We start from the raw sequence: 19,463 nt of genomic DNA, 5'->3' as shown, positions 1-19,463 counted from the left end.
CCTTTGATTCTCCAGCTGAGAGGAAACCTCTGTGACCACGGCAGACACAGCTGTCCGAGTGTGAGTAATCAATTGTAATTGTTTGGTTATAAAGATCTTCTGTGTGCTGTGTATTTCACATACGGAGGACATCTAGGTTGTCAATCAAAAGCCTCTTGTCTCGTCATCGGGTTTCCACTGTAGCGAGAACCCGCCAGTGCGGGGGTGTGTGTGTCTCTTTAAAAATAATCTAAGAACCATAGGGAAGTATCTCAATTAATTCATCCGAACCTATTAATAGTTATAATACAATATTTATAATATTTGAGCCTCTAATATTTTAATACCTACAGTATTAAATATAGGGAAGTATCCGAAACAACTCCTCTAATATAGACTTAACCATCCACCCCGCTGACAGTATCTGTAACTGCTGTATGGCAAAAGAAGGCTTAGAGGGCGAGGGTTATCGGGGGGAAGAAGGGGGGTTGGCTTTAAAAGAAAAAGCGATACTATGCCTCGATAACTGTCACATCGTTCCACAATTCAGACCGGGAACGCCATAGTTTTGTCACTTTCAACGTTGCTAATTATCAGGGACTGGCACTCTCTGCAGTGTAACAAGGTGCTCAGAACCATATTCAAAGGACTGAACGTTCACCGGATCGATGCCTGGGAGATGGTCCTTGCCCACCACCTGCCGCACAACCCCCACATGAATTTTTTCTTAAAAATATGTATATATAATGGTTGTTTGAAGTTGAACTTAATGTAAAGTGTACTACTTACAATTTGTAAACTGTTAGCAATACTACTGCAAAGCCTTTACAGACTGTGTACTATAAGCCATACCTGCAAACTCAGAAGGGCTGAAAAAGGTGACACATCATTCACCAGTAAATTCCTGTTAAACGACAAAAACAACCACTGGATGAGAAAAGGGTATTCTACAACAACTTAGAATGCAGCATGAGGCTGGCGAGTCGAAGTGTGTGTTCAAGTGAACGCAACATCTGTGTTGTTTTTCAGACAACGGCAGCGTTAATGCACCGGTGCCGTATTACCACCGGGTCTCGGACCCCCCCAAATAAAAACTCTTCGGATCTACACGATTCACGTGGATAACATTTTCCCATTCAAAACAGCGATTTTCGCCAAAAAGCGACTAGTTTGCAGGTATGATAAGCAGACCTTGTTGCAAACTAAATTAATCAAAATCCTCAGCAATGTTACCTTGAAAACAATAAAATAAAGGTTTTCTGCCTTCCATGCATTGAACATGTTTGTTTAAACTTTAGATGTTGATATATGAAACAACCAATAATAAGAATGCAAGAATTTTAGGGATTCCTGTAAATGTGCTTTGTGTACGTGGGCCCTGAGAGGCAAATAGGTTATGTACTCATAAAACGATGGATTGGAAAGTTTGTAAGTACACCAGACGTTTATGAACACTTGCCTGCTCTCTTCTGCTCTCTGTTGCTGTTGCTGCTACCTGCAGTTAGACGAGTGCTTAGGGCTGTCTACAAATTACTACACCGAAAAGAGATACAACAAAAATATTTATTAATTTAATGATTAAATAAGGTAATGTCTCCAAATTTACCTCAGTTATTACTTGTCTCCTGCTAGTTATACTACAGCACTTAGTTTAAAAAAAAAGTCAAATTAAAAAATATTTTTGTTGCATCTCTTTTTTCGGTGTTGTAATTTGTAGACGTCCCTAAGCACTCGTCTTACAGCAGCAACAACAACAGCAGAGAGCAGAAGCCAGCAGGCAAGTGTTATTTACATAAACTTCTGGTGTACTTACAAACTTACCAATCCATCGTTTTATGAGTACATAACCTATTTGTACTACTGTAGACGTTTGGTATCATTTCGGGCATTATTAGTGGGGTCATTTACCAGATACAAATGTGGGTCCATTAGCCCCTGCGCTAAGCTATTCAGCTGATAACGCTACTCTACGCTAACTCTCCCAATGTTAGACCCAGCTGAAAAAAGCTTCTGGGGGGGTGTTTGGCTCGAGGTCATGGTGCAAAGGACCCTAGGGTGAAATTACTCCAAACCATCACTTTAAGAAAAAGCACGCAAATAAACCCCAACACGCACCAATAAGAAAACGCATGCAAATAAGAAAATGCACGCAAATAAGAAAACACACGCAACAATGTCATCCGTCTTCTGATGTTTAACAACACCCGCTGATTAAACCTGGTTTCTTCACCTAAAGAACATTTCTAATTTTATTTATTTTAATGTCTATAGATTCTAATGTGTTGTAGCTAATCATTTAAAGCAACAACTCAGCAGATCTTCTAGATGTAAAAAAGTGTCCTGACTGACCTAGCAGCCCTTGAGTGACTGAACTTACAGCTCTGAAACAGGTATTTTAAATGTCAGGACATTTTATTTATATATATATATATATATATATATATATATATATATATATATATATATATATATATATATAAACAAACGGTGCCGCCTACACCGAGTTATCCTCGGATCGGCGCGTTGGCGTTGTGCGAGTGCCCCGAACGGGAAAAGCAGAGTGGACGTTGTGTGCTGCTGGCCCTCTTCCCCCCTCCCTCAAACAGAAAAGGGTAAAGACTGTAGTCCCTTTCTCTATAGACTGGTTGAAATCAGATTTTCTATTTTTGCCCAAATCGCACTCGCACAACACCAACGCGCCGATCCGCCAAACATCCACAGCTGTCCTCCGGCTCCGGCTCCGCTGTCCTGCCCGTCTACCTGTGCTCCGTCCTGCACTCCTGTAGCGTCCCCAATGTTTCTTTTTCGCTCTCTATCCGCTCCTCTTTCCTCCTTGTGTCTCAGCCATTCATTATCAAAATGCGCTCCCGGTGTGTTGGAACTAGGGGTGGGATTGGGCCGAATTTTTCTGTCCGAGCCCGGCCCGCGTCCAACAGAACCGTGAACGAACCCGGCCCAAGCCCGACAGGCATCAAGAGATTTATGTCCGAGCCCGACCCGGCCCGACACCGTTAAAATCTAATTTTTTCTCATACTAATGACACATGTAGGCTACGTGTGTTTGTGTGGAAAGCTTTTATTAAGCAACTGTAAGGAAGGCACTCAGAAATGTCAACAGATGAGCCCATCAGCACAGTGAGCGCGCACACGGGGCAACAAGCGCATACAAGAGGCCCAATCATATAATTGAAATAAAATTAACATACTATGTATGGCAATACTTCCACACAGTAGACTTTCCTTCATTTTCGGTGGTTTTAAAATCTCCTGAGGCCAACTTCTTTTTAACATCTTCCATTGTTGCGCTCTGAGCGCTCAATGCAGTCTACCTGATATGCACGTGTTTCTGCACACAGGAAGACGGATGTTAGGTTAATATTTTTAATTTATTTTATTCACAAAAACAAACATTTGCATCAAGTGAAACATGCCATTACATAATAAGCTGTTTAAAATTTTAAATGTCCAATGCCTTAGGCTACCGCGCTGATGTGACCGTCCGAGCCCGGCCCAAACCCGTCCATCAGCAAAGGTTGGCTACTTTGAAGAATCTCAAATATAAGACATGTTTTCAGTTATTTCACACTTTTTTGTTAAGTACATAATTCCACATGTGTTCATTCATAGTTTTGATGCCTTCAGTGAGAATCTACAATGTAAATGGTCATGAAAATAAAAAGGAAACGCATTGAATGAGAAGATGTGTCCAAACTTTTGGCCTGTACTGTACATGTAAAAAGTATAAATATAGGCCATAAAATATGAAGAAGAATTATCTTGAGGCCTCAAGATACAGATAATTATTTTTTTTTTGACAAAGTGGGACCAGGGGTGCTCCGTACATATTAGTAAGATAAGTTCAAACTTTGTGACGTTACTACACAACGGTTTTAACCCAACGTTACGTACTGTTGTTATGAGTGCAATGGGACTCTAGTCCATCACTCTAGCCAGATAACATAGCACATGGCAATTGTGTGTATATCGGCATTGAATTGGCGGACAATGCACAAGCAAATTGATCAATTATCTTGACCAATTTGAAAACGTCAAAACATTAGTTAGCAAAAGGCTAACTAGAGTAAGCAAGAATATCGCTAGTTTAACAGCAGATATTTGCAATAGTTAATATTTTAGAATCATACAATGTCAATGAAATGAAGCGTTAAGATGTCAAACTGCTGCAAGCAAGCCAGATGTGTGCATCACTTAAAAGTGTCCGCCAGAAACACTTCCGTTGCGTTGTGAGCTATTTGCGTGTGTTTTCTTATTGTTGCGTGGTGTGGTTTATTTGCGTGGGTTTTCTTAAGCTGTTAATACTGTGGCTCTCAGGGCCACCATATTAATTTAAAGTGCTGTGCTGCTACTGCGCCCAAAATCAATATCCATTCTCGTCATGAAAGCTTTTTAAGCTTAACGTTACGGTTCTTCAGGGCTGCTACAACAAGCTAACTGTTGCGTTTGCTAACATGAGTAACATTAGCTACCTACTGCTAGGTGGATACAAAAAGAGAAACTTAAATCTGTAAAATTTTAATTTGGTCTCTGTTGAAGAGGACTAAATAAAATGTGCACATTATAATTTTTTTTTTAATATGCTACTGTATGAATCTCAATTACTTTACAGTCAGACTGTAAAAACAAAAGTTTACTGCCAGTTACCAACTCAAAGTTATCAAATTACATCGGAAAGTCGTTTGGATTAGATAAATGTGGTCGGATTGTATCAAAGAGAGGTAAGATGGATGGAAACCATAAGGAGGCTGCAAAGCAGTCAGCCACAGCAAAGTACCCACACAGGGTAAGGCAGGTCCTTACCCTGAGCCAGCTGAATGGTAAGAAAAAGGTCAGAGCCATCCACACATATGCACTGCCATGCCGGTCATTAGATGCCCAGCTGATATATTAACCTGGCCAAAGGAAGAGATAGAAGCCACTGATATCAAGACAAGAAAGCTCCTCACAATACATGGATGGTTTCACCCAAGTCCAGCACCCTGAGACTATACGCCAAGCGGACGGAGGGTGGCCGAGGACTTATGAGCGTCAGAGCCACTATCCAGGATGAAACAACAAAGATCCAGGAGAATATCAGGATTGTTTATTTTGTTGAGAGACATCAAGTTCATCCACATACAAATCAAAATCCCAACTGTCCTTGTAGATTTTACACCAGCTGGAGGATTGGTGATGGCGTCACTAGTGTAGTTAAGGAAAACATTTACATGCAAACTCAGAACTTACACTACTGGTCAAAAGTTTTACAACACCCCAATTTTCCCAGGTTTTTATTGAAATTCATGCAGTTCAATGTCGTATTGTACTCTGAAATGAAAGAATAGAACAAATGAACAATTTAAGTTAAAAAATAAATCATGGAATCAATTTATAAACCAAAATGTATTCTAAATTTTGGACTCATCAAAGTAGCCAGTTGGCAGATATAACAGCTGAAAACACTCGTGGCATTCTTTCTACAATGGAAATCAAATATTCTTCAGAAAGTTCTTCCCAACTCTGTTGCAGAAGTTCCCATAAATGTGTGGCACTTGTAGGTTGCTTTGCTTTCACTTTTCTGTCCAGTTCATCCCAAACCAGCTCAATGGGGTTTAAGTCTGGTGACTGTGCCGGCCACTCCATGTTTTTAAGCTTACCATCTTGTTCTTTTTTCCTAAGGTAGTTCTGGCATAGCTTGGACTTATGTTTTGGGTCATTATCTTGCTGTGGGATGAACCCCTTACCAACTAGGCGCATACCAGAGGGTACTGCACGGCGCTGCAAAATGCTGCGGTAGCCGTTTTAGTTCAGGGTGCCTTTCACTCTGTACAAATCACCGACCCTGGATCCAGCAAAACAGCCCCAGACCATCACGCTTCCTCCTCCATGTTTGACAGTTGATGTCACACACTGAGGAACCATCCTTTCGCCTACTCGAAAAAAACAAAAGATTTCAAATTTTGATTCATCGGTCCATAACACCTTCTTCCAGTCTTCAGTAGTCCATTGGCAGTGTTTCTTGGCCCAGGCAAGCCTCTTTTTCTTATTCTGACGTCTTAGCAATGGCTTTCTTGCTGCAACTCGACCTATCAAACCTGCAGCTCGATGTCTTCTCTTTACAGTTGAAACTGAGACTTGCTTATTACGACCACTATTAAGCTGTGCTTGAAGCTGTTGTCCTGTGAGCCGCCTATCACGCAAGCTGTTGACTCTCAGAAACTTGTCTGATTCTGTCTGCTTTGGGTCTGCCAGACCTCTTCCTGTCAGAGTTTCCCCCAGTTTCTAAGTGCCTTTTGATGGTGAAGAATACTGTACTCACTGACACCTTGACTTTCTTTGCAATTTCTTTGTAGGAAAGACCAACATTCTTAAGTGTTATGATGGTCTGTCTCTCTTCCATTGTGAATTGCCTTTTTCCCGCCATTTTTATAGCAACATACTACTTTTTGCAGTACAATACTGTTCGAATAATGCTCACAAGGGTGTGGTACCACAGTGTGTTCCAACAATACTTTTATACAAACAGAGGGAGTTGTAAGTAATCCAGACAACTTGGAATTGGTAGCACCAACTTTCAAAGCTTGATCAACCTCCATTGCTGCAGAAGAGCTTTATGTTGTTAACCCATTTCTTGTTCCCTGAAAAAGGCCTTTCTGTAAAATTCTGAAATGTACATTATTTTTCAGTTTTGGGTAACCTTACTTTTTTTTTTAACTTCCGGCAGTTCACCACTTACCTTTGTACCATTTCAAGCTAGTCATTGGACTTGAACTGCTAAAATTTCAATAAAAAAAACAAAAAAATTGGGGTGTTCTAAAACTTTTGACCGGTAGTGTATAGGTCATCGTATGTGCAGTTCGTACTCAACGTTCAGAACATCAATATAGCAGCAAATATTTGCAATGTAAAGATATATTGGAGTAATGGTGTCCTGAGCAAAGAATAAAGTCACACTGCCTCTGTGTGTGTTGCAATCCAAACTAGTCTTCTCTGTTCTTTGTTGGCCGTGGAAAAACATCTGTATTTCTCTTGTTGTGGAATGGTCTGTGATAGTCATGTGGAGGAAAACCCAGCCCGCTGGTTTTTCAGTATTTGGAATACAGCCTCTTATTACAATTTGGATGGTTTCTATAGTTTGGCCACCATTCCTCTTGTTAATAATAACAATGTACTCACCAAGTTAATTGATTTTTCACTAAGCTCAGATCACGTTACTGTTGTTACATCTGCCGAGCTTTCCGTTCTTAAATGGCACTTATGGGGTTTACAGTGATAACAGTGGCAGATTTACCACTCAAAATGCATTTGTCAAATAATTGATTTCAGACAGGTAGACAAAAGCTTCTCATTTCTAGCTGGCAAATGTCGATTATGCTATTTGAAACTGTTGCTTCCAGATTTTATCAGCTGTAGCTTGCTAGCTAATGCTAACTCAATGCTGTCTGTTAGTTTGAAAACACTGTCTCTGCATGACTGGTTCAGATGTTTACAACCTGTCGGATCACGTGACTGCTCCGATTTCTTCATTGTGGCAATGTTGACATGTTCCCACCTCTTAACACACGTTATAGAACGTTATTATACCCAGTGGAAATTATGGCAAAACTCATGATACGTGTCCACCATGAAGCATGGTTTGAATACAGGCTACTTTATGCAAATGAGAAGCGTCCTGCTTGACTCGCCACCTCTCAAAAACTCGCTTAAACTGACCGTAGCTGCAGATTATTTCTCCCATAAAATGTTTTTTTTTTTTTTAGAAACACATTTTGGTGAACAATTTTTGTTAAATAAGCATCAAACGAGCATCCCTTATGGTTTGTTTTGAAATCCGGGAGCAGACGGCCCCACGTGAAGCATTCGTCCAGGTGCCGCCATCTGGGCTGTTGGAGGGTAGATCCTGTTTTCTTTGCTTGTCAGTGGTCAGTGAGGAGAAACTGATAAAGCCCACTAGTGTACAAAGCTGGGAAGCGAGGCGATCCCTGCCGTCAAAAAACTCCAGTGGACACAAACCATAAACCGTCTGTTTGAACACTGCCTTGTGCTAACAAGGATGTTTAATGATAATTATTTATATTCTTACAATGTAGTCACTAACTAAACAGTCTTTTCCAGATATTAGATAAAACACACACACACAGTGCTTGAGGTGTTGTCAACTTGTTAGTGGGTTCCTCTCAGAGCGAGGGCGAGGTCCAGAACACTTCATGGTTTGATGTCTGGTGCGAGCTTATTGATGAGCGCATTGAGGTTCTCTGCACTGTTCTTAACATTTGTATCGTTAATGTATCCGCGCACGCACACGCGCACACACACACACACACACACACTTCTGTTAACCTGAATGAAACGGTAACGCTATAAGATAAATAATAAATATATAAGGCTATCACACGATGACTCTAGTGTGTGCCCTAATAAAACGAGTAATTGTGGCCGCTGCAGTACGTGCAGTTACCGTGAAATGTCACTACTTCAAAGTTAACACAAATTTTGTTTGCCTGCTGGCTGTTTTCATCCTGGAGGAGACTCGTTAACTAGCGGCAGCGGCTAGAGGCTACTATAACAAACCAAATGTGCATGCATGAATTCTCATTCACTTCAAAAGCCCACTTAACGGCACTTCAACTTCTAACTTCCTCTCGCTCTTGCTGGCCGTCGACGGACTCACTTGTGTCCTAGTGACGTCATGCAATAACCCTGGTCATCATGTGATATGAAGGTTTAGGTCGTTTTATCTAGCTAATTATTATTGTTAAATATTCTTCTTAAACGGACCACTTGATGGCCATCGTCAAAGAAAAAATCTGGACAAAAAAAAGGGCACTTTGGCCTTGAGGGCAAAAGGGGCAGGTGCCCCCCCCCCCCCGCACGTGCATGCTGTAGGGTGACTACAAAAGACACAGGAAGGGTCAGATCCGGGCCAGTATACATTCTTTTACCATCCACACCCTTTTTAAGTTCATTAAGTTAAAACTCTGAACAAACAAAATCCACTAACAACTACCGAGATGCCCTTGAGCATGGCACAACCCCCCAACTGCTCTGGGTGCCAGGCAGCCCCCTCGCTTTGACATCCCTGGATACATTACTGAATGCGTACAGGTTCCGTTTGTGCATGTGTCAGCAGTTTGATCCTAAAGCTAAAACCCTTTTCAGACATTGAATATGTTACATCGCTTCCTTCATCTTTCTGTTGTCACAAACTGGCTGTGTGAGAGAGATTTACGTAAAAAACTATTTTATGATACTAAGGTTAACACACAACAAGCATTGGAGTGGGTTTATCAGCAATAAAGGCAGTGCATGTATGTGTTGGGGCTTTTTGTTGCTTTGGTTACAGCTTTGTTAGTCAGGACACTTAATAGTAGGTCCAAGGTTTGTAGAGTAATTGAGTGATATTCCACCTGCTGTGTGACAGGGAGTGGCACTGCTGAAAATATGGAAAGTTGAACTGTAAAATGATTTATGTTCTGTCACAGGCTGCACCAAAGAGTTCAATAAAACAATATATAGATGTTTTATTGAATCATCTTTTGTCCTGATCTGCTCGTTTGGGAATCTTAGGTGAAACCAAGTTACAGAGAGTTGTGAACACCTGCTCTAAGATTAAAGGGAGACAATAAAGATGTATTCAATTGAAGTTATTTTAGCATTGAAGCCTTATTTAATGGCAGAGTAAACGATTTCTGTCGTGACTTTTAGGTTTCAGTGACTCGAGCATTTATTCTGACATGAGACCAACATTGAAGTGCCGTCAGATTCACATAACAAGGTGCATGTCTAAACCTTTATTCTCTGCTAAAATGGCTGGAAGCTCGCTGCTTTATTTATTTTTAGAATTCGATAGATGCTGCTTGTGTTAACATTATATTGTCAGTGAAGTTTTGGCAGATGTCAGTAAGATATGAGGCTGCAGACTCGACAGACAGACAGTTAAGTCATGTGTGTGCTTTGCAGGGAAGTGTTGATAATACATGATGTTGCTGCGGTGCTGTGATGTGGATGACAAGATATTAACGGTGACAACAGTATAAGAGTGCAGAGTTTACCTGAGGTGGTCCAAGTGCATATGGCTGATGTAGATGAGATCTGCTGCACACAGTCTGTCCAGGGAGTTTCCTGGAGGCTCATGGAGAAGCCACCAGCCTCTGGAACCACCTCCCTCGTTATAAGTTCCATCTGTAATATTTTTGGCAAGCAACCATAAATGTCAACAACCCAGCCCTTTAATAAACATTTCTCAATCAAACAGATGGTACATATTCTTATTACATTACATGTATAAACAATTGTTTTTTGTCTTTTGACAAATTGATTTTATATTTTATTAGCAGCTGTGCCTGTAAAAGAAACTCACCATATTGGGTTTTGGCGCATTAGTGTTTAAGAAGACGAGGCATTAACCAGATGAAATACTCGTCTATTTCAGATTCATGCTGTCAGTCGTCACCGCCCTAAAATGAATTACCTGGAAATCAAACAAAGAGAACAAACGAATTGAGTGCAGCATCACACGAAGATGCATCTCTGCTGAGGTAAGACACATGATAAATAAAGCTCAAAGTATATTTAAAGTTTCATTTTATAGACATTGTGAAAACTAAATGTTGCCACTAACCTTTCTAATGTACATGTGTATAGTTTTGAGGTACTTGTATTTTACTTTTACTCCTTCCCTTTTATGCTACTTGATACAACTTCATTTTATAAGGAAATAGTGTACATTGTACTCCAGTACATTTACTATGACTATTGTTACGGATACTTTGTTGATTCAGATTTACATAGTAAAAAACATATCATCAGTTCATAAAACCATGCATCAAATTTGCATGCATTCTTCATGTAAGTAAACGTGGGGCTACTTTTGTACTTTACATATTTTATCTACAGTAATAAATCATAATTTATTTGATTACATTTTGTATTAATCTGAATCTGTAATGTAACTAGTAACTATAATTCTGGAATAAATGTAGAGTAACAAGGTCAAAATCTAGTAGTTCATGGCTGGATGGAAAAATTGTGGATAAGTTGTATATAAACTTAGCACAAAAAGTAAGGAAATTTGTGTTTGGTATATTATTTATCTGTGGTAACAATGCTTTTTGGCGATATATCTTATAACATTGGAAAGCCTGTTTAGCTGTTTATGGTTCTTCCACACGCCACTGAGTCTCCGGTTTATGAAATGAATACGTTGTTAAATTGTCAATATGTCTTGTTTCTTCAAACTTCAATCATCCAATCCACCAAAAGAGTCAATGGCAGAATAAGCTGTTTGGCATTGGAAGAGAAGAAATTCTTCATGGGCGCAACCCACATACTCAGCGCTGCTGCTCATCCCACAAATGCATGTCCCTTACAAATGGGGCATCATTTGAAAGGGAATTAACAGGCTTTCCAACGGTATAAGATTTATTGCCAAAAAGCATTGTTACCACAGAGAAATAATCTACCAAACACAAATTTCCTTACTTTTTGTGCCAAGTTTATATATACACACACACATACACACATATACACACACACACACATATATATATATATATATATATATATATATATATATATATATATATATATATATATATATATATATACACACATATACATACATACAAATTTTTTATTTATTTGGTAATGTTTGCCTATTTGGCATACCCAAATGGAAACGTTTTTACAATAAAACTGTAAGGTCCAAATGCGTGTATGAAGCTTTCCATGTTTACTGTGCAACAAACTGGACAAACAACAACAGCTACTGTTGAGGAAGAAGATTTCTCTACATCTGCTGTTTTATGCTTGAGAGAGATGTGGCTCGGTGAACTGATACCATACAGCTGGCTGGTTTCCAGCTGTTCAGAGCGGACAGTGACACAGCTCTTTCCGGCAAATCAAAAGGTGGAAGAATCTGTTTTTAAACTAAAGGCCTTGACACACCATACATATATATGTATGTATGGTGTGTCTGGGCCTTTAGTGTAAAAAACGTAGCACAAAAATAGCAGGTGTAGCTAAATCTTCTTCCTCAACAGTAGTTGTTGTTCTTTGTTGCACAGTAAACATGGAAAGCCTCATACATGCATTTTGGCCTTACAGTTCTATTGTAAAAACGTTTCCATTTGGGTATGCCAAATAGGCAAACATTACCTAAAAGGGCTGGATTTATTAACATAAGTAATGTCTGGGAGTTCTCATAAAGCCATTACAGTAGTCTAGCTGTGTGGTCGTGCCAGGCTTTCAGGCATCAGATTGCACAGTCCATATGTTTTCAAGATGTACATTATGCTGCACAGGGAAAATGATAACCTGGGTATGAATCATAATGTTCAACAGTTAGGATACAATACAAATTTCCTGGGTGACTAAATTTAGCTTAGTCATTATAATCATTTGAATTAAATTTTTTGTAGCAATATAAGCAATATCCATTAGTATAACAAGGTGTCACTTACCACATTGTTTTTGTATTCATTTTTGTATCCAGTACTGGAGGAAGCTGCAGCCATCAATGAAGACTATCATGAAGGCCAGAGCTTGTATAAGAAAGGAGCACAGAGCCATCTTCCTCTGTCTGGCTGTGGTCGTTGTTATCCTTGTGCTACGTAACATGGAGATCCTGAAGGTGAGAACTTGGTTTTAGTAGAATCACTTGAAGGGTTGATCCTATTTTAGTCCATTTTCTCTGTATTGTTTTCAAATGTGTGTTCAATGTGTATATATTTTTTGCTTTGTTTAGTTAATTAGCTTTTAGTGCATTTGTCACCATCTCTCCGTAGACCCCCAGCCAATTTCAGCATGAGGTGAACTCCACCATCATGGCCCCGAGAGTTTCCACTGACCCTGACGTGCATCGGGGCTTCTGCACCTTCCAGCCACTGTCCCCTGAGGACGCTGTGGAGGAACGCCTCCTACTGGACTCCATTGCTTGGCCTGAAACTCCACTATTGCCAACTCCTCTTATCCTGGAGCAGACCAGTGACCCAGCTCACAGCACCTTCACCATTCTCCCAGGGAGGGGGGGGAGACAGTGGCACGTAGGGGATCAGCTGGAGGTTAGGATCAATATGTCTGATTTCCAGGGCCGTCCCAAGAAGTCTGGGGGAGACTTGTTACTCGCCCGGCTGCACAACCAGAAGCTTGGTGCAGGTGTGGCTGGAACGGTGGTGGATCATCTGAATGGCAGCTACTCTGCTGTATTCTCTTTACTCTGGGAAGGAGACGCACAGGTTGAGGTAATGCTATACACTAACATGTTAAATATGGTTGTACTGTAGGTTTTTTTATCTGTCTGCTAATTTATTGTTCACATAGCCCCCTTAGTTACTGTTGCTATGTCTATTACACTATTTCTCGCACAGGACATGCAATTTATAATGATACCGGTTGCAGATTTATCATTACAATTCCAGAAACAATGGGACCTTTTCATTTCAGGCTGAAGAGTCTCCTGTTAACTTTGTTGCACCTGTTGGGACAGGACTAATAACAGCTTTATCATTCTTATTGCTAGAAAAGATATATACATTTCCATCTGAGCCCCCCTGAGGCCCACCTTCAAAGTGAGCCCAGGACTAATCAGCCAGATTAACTGAAATCACCTGTGTAGGTGTTCAGAGTGGGTGTGGTCATGCTGTACTACTCCAATAGCTCCCATTTGGTGCTAAAACAGTCTCATATCAAGTAGAAACTCGTGACACACAATGCACAAATAAATGCCAAGTGATTTGTATCTGTAAATTTGTGTTGTATCTTTGCCTCTAATTTGTGACTTGAATTCGTTAAACAATGCACAAATAAATGCAGGGCTATGGAAATAAATCTGTTTCATTGGATTTTGATATTAAAAAGCCATTGAATTTCTAGCACTGAATATTTATGCAATGAAATAAGTATCTGAATTTTTTTTGCCTCTGAATTTTAAAAATGTTCACCTTTATTTTTCTCAGTTCATAAATTCAGAATCAAAAAGTCAACATTAAATTCAATATAACAAATCCAGATGCAAAATGCAATGTTTAAAATTCAACTAATATATTTTGCCGTTTATCTTATAATGGATAATTGATTGATTGAGGAAACAAACTTGTCCATGAGTCTATTGAGAGACTTCCAGCTGACAGCGGGCTTTAAGAGCATCACTGGTTGGCCGGCAAGCAAGCGATCCCGGCCGCCAGCAGCTGGCTGTCACATCAGACTGGCTTTTTAATTTCAAAATCCAATGAAACTGATTTACTTCCATACAGAGCGATTCCTATCTATGAATGTGTATCGGTGTCCATTCCTCTAATTTATAAAAACTAAAAATTTGTAAATTAACTCAGCCCTGGACTTTCTCCCAAATAGGCCCATCATCCGGCCTTTCGCCCCTAGCCGTGCGCGACAGACACTAGCCGGGAAGTCCTGATACTATGCCACAATACTGTAGCCTATCAGACAAGGTATTCACAGCAAGTAACATCTCAAAACCAGTGATGATAATTGGGGTTGTGTTTATTAGCCATTTGCGGTTGGTACCGTCTTTACATCTAAACACTCTCTGTGGAGACAGGTGTTAAGGCTTTAAGCAAAAAAATGTTCCAGGCTGTGACTATCTGACTTGGGCCGTGTGAAATATTGTGATGTAGAGCATCCTGGGACATCCTGGCACTTCCCTGCACTCTCCCTGTCATCTTTTGTGCTGCAACTATCTTCAACCTCAATAAACAAATAATTTTAAAGATAGGTTATTAGCTATATTGATATAATATGTGTTGCTTTGTGTTAAAGAATTAGCATTGAATAACCTATTTAATATTTTGTCAATGTCATATTACGCTTTTGATTTTTGGTTAAACTTTTGGTAACATTTGGTGAATTATTTAGCCCCCTTCCCTGTTTGTTATAGCACGTTTAGAGTGGTACCAATGCATGCCTGATGTTTTCCCGTTAAATTCAATACCCTTAGTCTTCATCCAAGCAGCAAAAGTGAACTCAATACAACCTCTCATATACGACGAAGTGAACCCGCGATTAATTTAACGCGTCAAATTAACCTAACTGAAATTATTAAACACTTTAAGTTTATAATAATATATAATAATATATAAATAAATGGCACGATAATTTTCATAATCATGATGCACACCCATGTTGATAGCTGACTATGTAATTCGCTAAGATAGGGATAAAGGCAGCCTATTATAATGTGTCCTGCTCCTGGCACTTACCAGTACATCTTGCTGATGTGAAATGAACTCTGCTGCCTGTCCCTCATCATGACCATGCTGTGGATTGGCGATAGCCAGACTCGTAGGCCTACTCTTCTTCCTCAGTTTCTTTTACATGTAGCATATACAATAAGTGATCGTATTAGTGGCCCCTGCTGTTTGCTGTTAATATCGCTTTATTCGCCTTTTTTTGTGCGGACGGCCGTTCTGGACTTTTCCGAACACACAGATTGTCAGTCCGTCCCTGCTTTTGAGACTGTTTTTCCACGCCCTGTGTTCCAAACAACTTGTGTCTCAAGTGACAATCCAGCGCTCTCCAGTAGATGACGGTAATGCCAAAATAATTTAATTCGTAGCACGTATACAATGATTTACAGATATAAATCACTCCGCTTTCATCTGTGCATTACGTTAACAGTCACAAATCACTTTACATTTATATGTGCAGTGTGTTTCGAGTTTCAAATTGATACGAGATTTTTAGCACCATGCATTCTAAAAGGACAAAAAAGGAACAAATACGCTGTCTGAAACCTTTACTGCGTCAAAAAACCTGCTACCTGTGAGTGCCGATCGACAAAACTGTGTTTTTGTACGTAGACAAATAACAATATGCAAACATAATGATGACATAACCTAGATAATTTAAGAAAGGCACTTAAATACACAGTAAGAAAAGAAAAGAAAAAATTAAATAACAAATACAGTAATTTTTTTTGTTTTGTGATATATTGTTTTGTTTGTTATAATAATATAGAATTACATCTTTTACTTCCAATTTAATTACCTGAAATAGTTAATTTTAACACATCTTTTACATGTGTTTTTAAACCTTGTTTCTCTAACTATCTTCTCTATGTAGGTGACGCTGGCTCACCCTAGTGAGGCTATCACAGTGCTGAAGAGGCTCAACAGTGAAGAACCTGACAGGATTGGCTTCAAGAGCCTCTTCCGCTCAGGCTCAATCTCTGAAACTACCATCTGTAATGTCTGCCTACGTCCAACCCAGCAGCCGCTGTGCAACCACACTGACCTCCGTACAGGCGAGCCTTGGTTCTGCTACAAGCCGAAGAACCTGAGCTGTGACGCCAGGATCAACCAGGCAATGGCACACTACAAAGGAAACCTCAGGGCCAACGAGCAGAAGCTCTTTCAAAGGTGAGGAAGCAGAGAGACATGAGTGGCATTTTGAGTGACTAATCTAATAAATACATACATCTCCTTGGTGGGAAGTTTCAAAAGTTTAACTGTAACTACAGGCAGTTAAGATTAAATCTAAAGATAAATAACATTACCGTCCCTCTTTGACCTGGTATTAAAATCTAATTTGAGTGATTGGATCACAAGCTCTAAGTACAAGATAAGGTGTAATACACGTAGGATGCACTGACGACGCCATCAGACCTACTAAGACCACATTCAGAGGTGGTCTGGGCCACATGTGACCACATTCTTATAGCAATGTGGACCGTTACATAGCTAAGCTAACCTGGGCTCGTACCACAAAGAACACACAGCTAGCCTAGCTGTGTTTGCATTTAGCATAAGAATTAGACCTGCGCTTGCCTGGATGTGTGTATACTTTCCTAGCTGAGAGGGGTTGTGCTGTGTTGAACTGACTCACCATGTCGCTGTTTTAATTCACGTTCCGGAGCCAGGTCTGCTTGCTCTGGTGTCCTCGCCGTTGGGAGCGACCCCTCCTTTAGGGACTCTGCACGCCCTCTCTCTGTGGTGCTTGTGTATTAAGTCACCTCTTGTAGGTCACCACTTGAAAACATCAAGAAAAGAGAGCCAATTAAGTGACTTAAGTCTCATAAAGTCACTTATACATAAAGTATAGTATCTTTTGTAATATAGTTGTGGTTGTGATTACACATCACAACCACAACTTTGCATTGTTTAGCTTTTCGTAAACTCTGGGACAAGGCTATTATGTTTATCCGGGATCCGGGGGCATGCTCCCCCGGAAGAAAATTTTAAATATTCCATATTTTAAAGCATCAATCTGATGCATTTTGAGATGTAGTTTTTGCCAACCAACAGTGTAATATTTCAATATGACCTCATTAAAAGTGAATTTGACTGGTAAAACAGTTAAAGACCTTCTTACATTACACAATAATATAAGTCATAATTTTTAAAAACTAAAAAGTTTTGGATCAATTTTTACTTCTTCCAACCATATGTTAAATTAAGAGTCAATGTGGATTTACATATTACAATAATATCCTAATCCTACAATGAATCATTGTGAAAACTAAACTTTACTACTTTGGCCAGGTCATCATCAAAAAAGTCAATTAGTACATTCATGATTTTTTCCATGTTGATATTAGCTGCTTTATTTACATTTATTAAAAATGTCGCATTGTTTATCTTTTCATGGGTGTCCGGTTATGGCCAAGGGTAGCGCACGGCTAATTCGCCGGCTCTTGTAAAGTAAAAACTAAATTAAACAGTTAAAGCTATATACCGTTAGAAAGGTAAGAACCTACACTTTAGTTTTAGACCATTAAATTAACTGAAAACATTAATACATCATTTATATTTGTATTTGAACAGATATTTTGATAGAACGTTGGCCAATAAGTGTCCAAACGTGGACACAGTGACGCTAGACGTCTAAACTATGGGACAAGGCCGATGTTTATGCTAAATACCTGCCATGCTAATTCCAAACAGACAGCTTTGTCAAAGCAGTTTGGGCTTCACATAGCTACAGTGAACGTGCACACACGTATTGTTTGTATCACGGTTGGTCAGTAAAGGAGCAGTCGCAACGGTAGCGGTCGTTGCCGGTAACTCACTGGTATGACAGAGTACACTGACCGAAGCTTTGTGACTAGCATCTAGCTAACGACTAGCAAGCTCGGTCTTACAGCTATCGCCGTCCAGTGTCTTCCTTGAACATGCGCTGCAGAAGCACCGGCTAAACGGCTTCCCGTCTCCACCCTTTTCCTCTTGTCCTCTATTCATGCCCAGCGCCATTTGTTTTTAACTCATTTCTCAGCTAAAGCTGTATCTACATGCTCCAAGTTTGATAAACTTTGCATCCATTTTTATTAGCCGCGTTACCACGGAGACCACACCGCACTCTAGCTTTTCGGCAAAGACCCGCCCTACTTTGCATCTGATTGGCTAGAACTTGTTTAATTGGTAGGTGGAAGTTCGATGATTGATTAAATAAATAATATAATGATTAAATATTTATTTTTCTAAAATATTCATATGCCAGAAATCCGGCAGCAGGCCCGAGTACTTTCAACCCTGTGTTAGAGCTGTGTTCTTCTTATATGATTGGTATGTGAAATCAATTGACTCGAAAATATTAAACCGCATGCAAGTTGTTTTTTTCCTCAAGGCCGCACGCCGGAGATCCGATATCACTGAAAACATCACCAGTTGATGTGTAATACATGTCCATTTAAGCATTATCCTATAGCCTACGACACCTACTGTATAAACGGAAAAAAATAAAACGAAAAAAACGCACTAGAGATCTAGCTGGGATTCGAACCTTGGATGTCATGGACAAAAAAAATTGACAGACTAGCTTCTACATCATCTATACCACTACACTACACACCACTGAAATGATGCTGTGATTTCTATCTATATATTGGACTTTTAGTCTAAATTAACACAGGTTAACATAGGAGAGAAATATACGCCCATGTTAACTGGTGATATCACAATTTAACATAGGCAAATGCAAGCCTCCAAACAGTAAAGTAGGTTCATCTTTGCCTCACATACCGAAACCTAACTGATGTACAACAAACAGGCATGACCCCACTTAACACTTTATTCAGTTTTGGGTGTAAAAATTATACTCATTAGACTCATATTACGGTACGTCTGTGTCGACCCAGAATCGCGATTTTTGTCTTATGGTAGCCTATACACTATTGTTATGACCATCAGCCATTGAATATTTTGCAGCAAGGTATTTATTTAGAAGCGGGCTGGATTGCCAGTTAGCTAACACTAGCTTGCATACCCCCAAGCGTCCATGCTACATAAATAAGCCGGACAGAGTTGTGCCTCATCTGGCGAAACCCTGCTTTCCCGGTTCTGTTCACAGTCCACAGGTACAAATTAGTTTTGCGCGAAATGTATTGCAAGAAGTGTTGCAAAAGTTAAAGTGTGCAGATTCGCCACTTCAAGATGCGAGAGAGCACATATGTGAAGTTGCAGTGACAGATTCGAGAGGTTGTAATCACAGAGTTGTGGTTGTGATGGAAAATGAACCAGAGTAAGAAATAATTACAC

The 19,463-nt window shown here is 39.8% G+C and overlaps 1 protein-coding gene and 1 long non-coding RNA gene across 2 annotated transcripts; one reads left to right on the top strand and one right to left on the bottom strand.

Annotated features, from left to right (window-relative positions):
* The first annotated feature begins 12,666 nt into the window (after window positions 1–12,666).
* LOC114550534 (NXPE family member 3-like) lies at window positions 12,667–13,669 on the top strand. The gene is made up of 2 exons (XM_028571344.1): window positions 12,667–13,217; window positions 13,592–13,669. The coding sequence occupies exons 1-2, from the start codon at window positions 12,801–12,803 to the stop codon at window positions 13,667–13,669; spliced, it is 495 nt and encodes a 164-aa protein (XP_028427145.1). The 5' UTR covers window positions 12,667–12,800.
* A 2,367-nt stretch (window positions 13,670–16,036) lies between these two features.
* LOC114549855 (uncharacterized) lies at window positions 16,037–18,150 on the bottom strand. The gene is made up of 3 exons (XR_003691594.1): window positions 18,071–18,150; window positions 16,816–16,958; window positions 16,037–16,340 (listed from the first exon to the last, which is right to left on the bottom strand). It is a non-coding gene; the product is annotated as an uncharacterized LOC114549855 (long non-coding RNA).
* Window positions 18,151–19,463: the final 1,313 nt, after the last annotated feature.

This window comes from Perca flavescens, chromosome 23 (assembly GCF_004354835.1).
Source record: "Perca flavescens isolate YP-PL-M2 chromosome 23, PFLA_1.0, whole genome shotgun sequence".
In the NCBI taxonomy this organism is placed as follows: domain Eukaryota; kingdom Metazoa; phylum Chordata; class Actinopteri; order Perciformes; family Percidae; genus Perca; species Perca flavescens.
Note: the sequence above shows the minus strand (reverse complement) of the source record. Positions and strands in the feature narration are given on the sequence as shown.

Coding starts and splice junctions, on each gene's coding strand:
- LOC114550534 (XM_028571344.1), top strand. CDS start 12,801: ATGGCCCCGAGAGTTTCCACTGACCCTGACGTGCATCGGGGCTTCTGC. Junction 13,218..13,591: donor AAGGAGACGCACAGGTTGAG/GTAATGCTATAC, acceptor TCACCTGTGTAG/GTGTTCAGAGTGGGTGTGGT.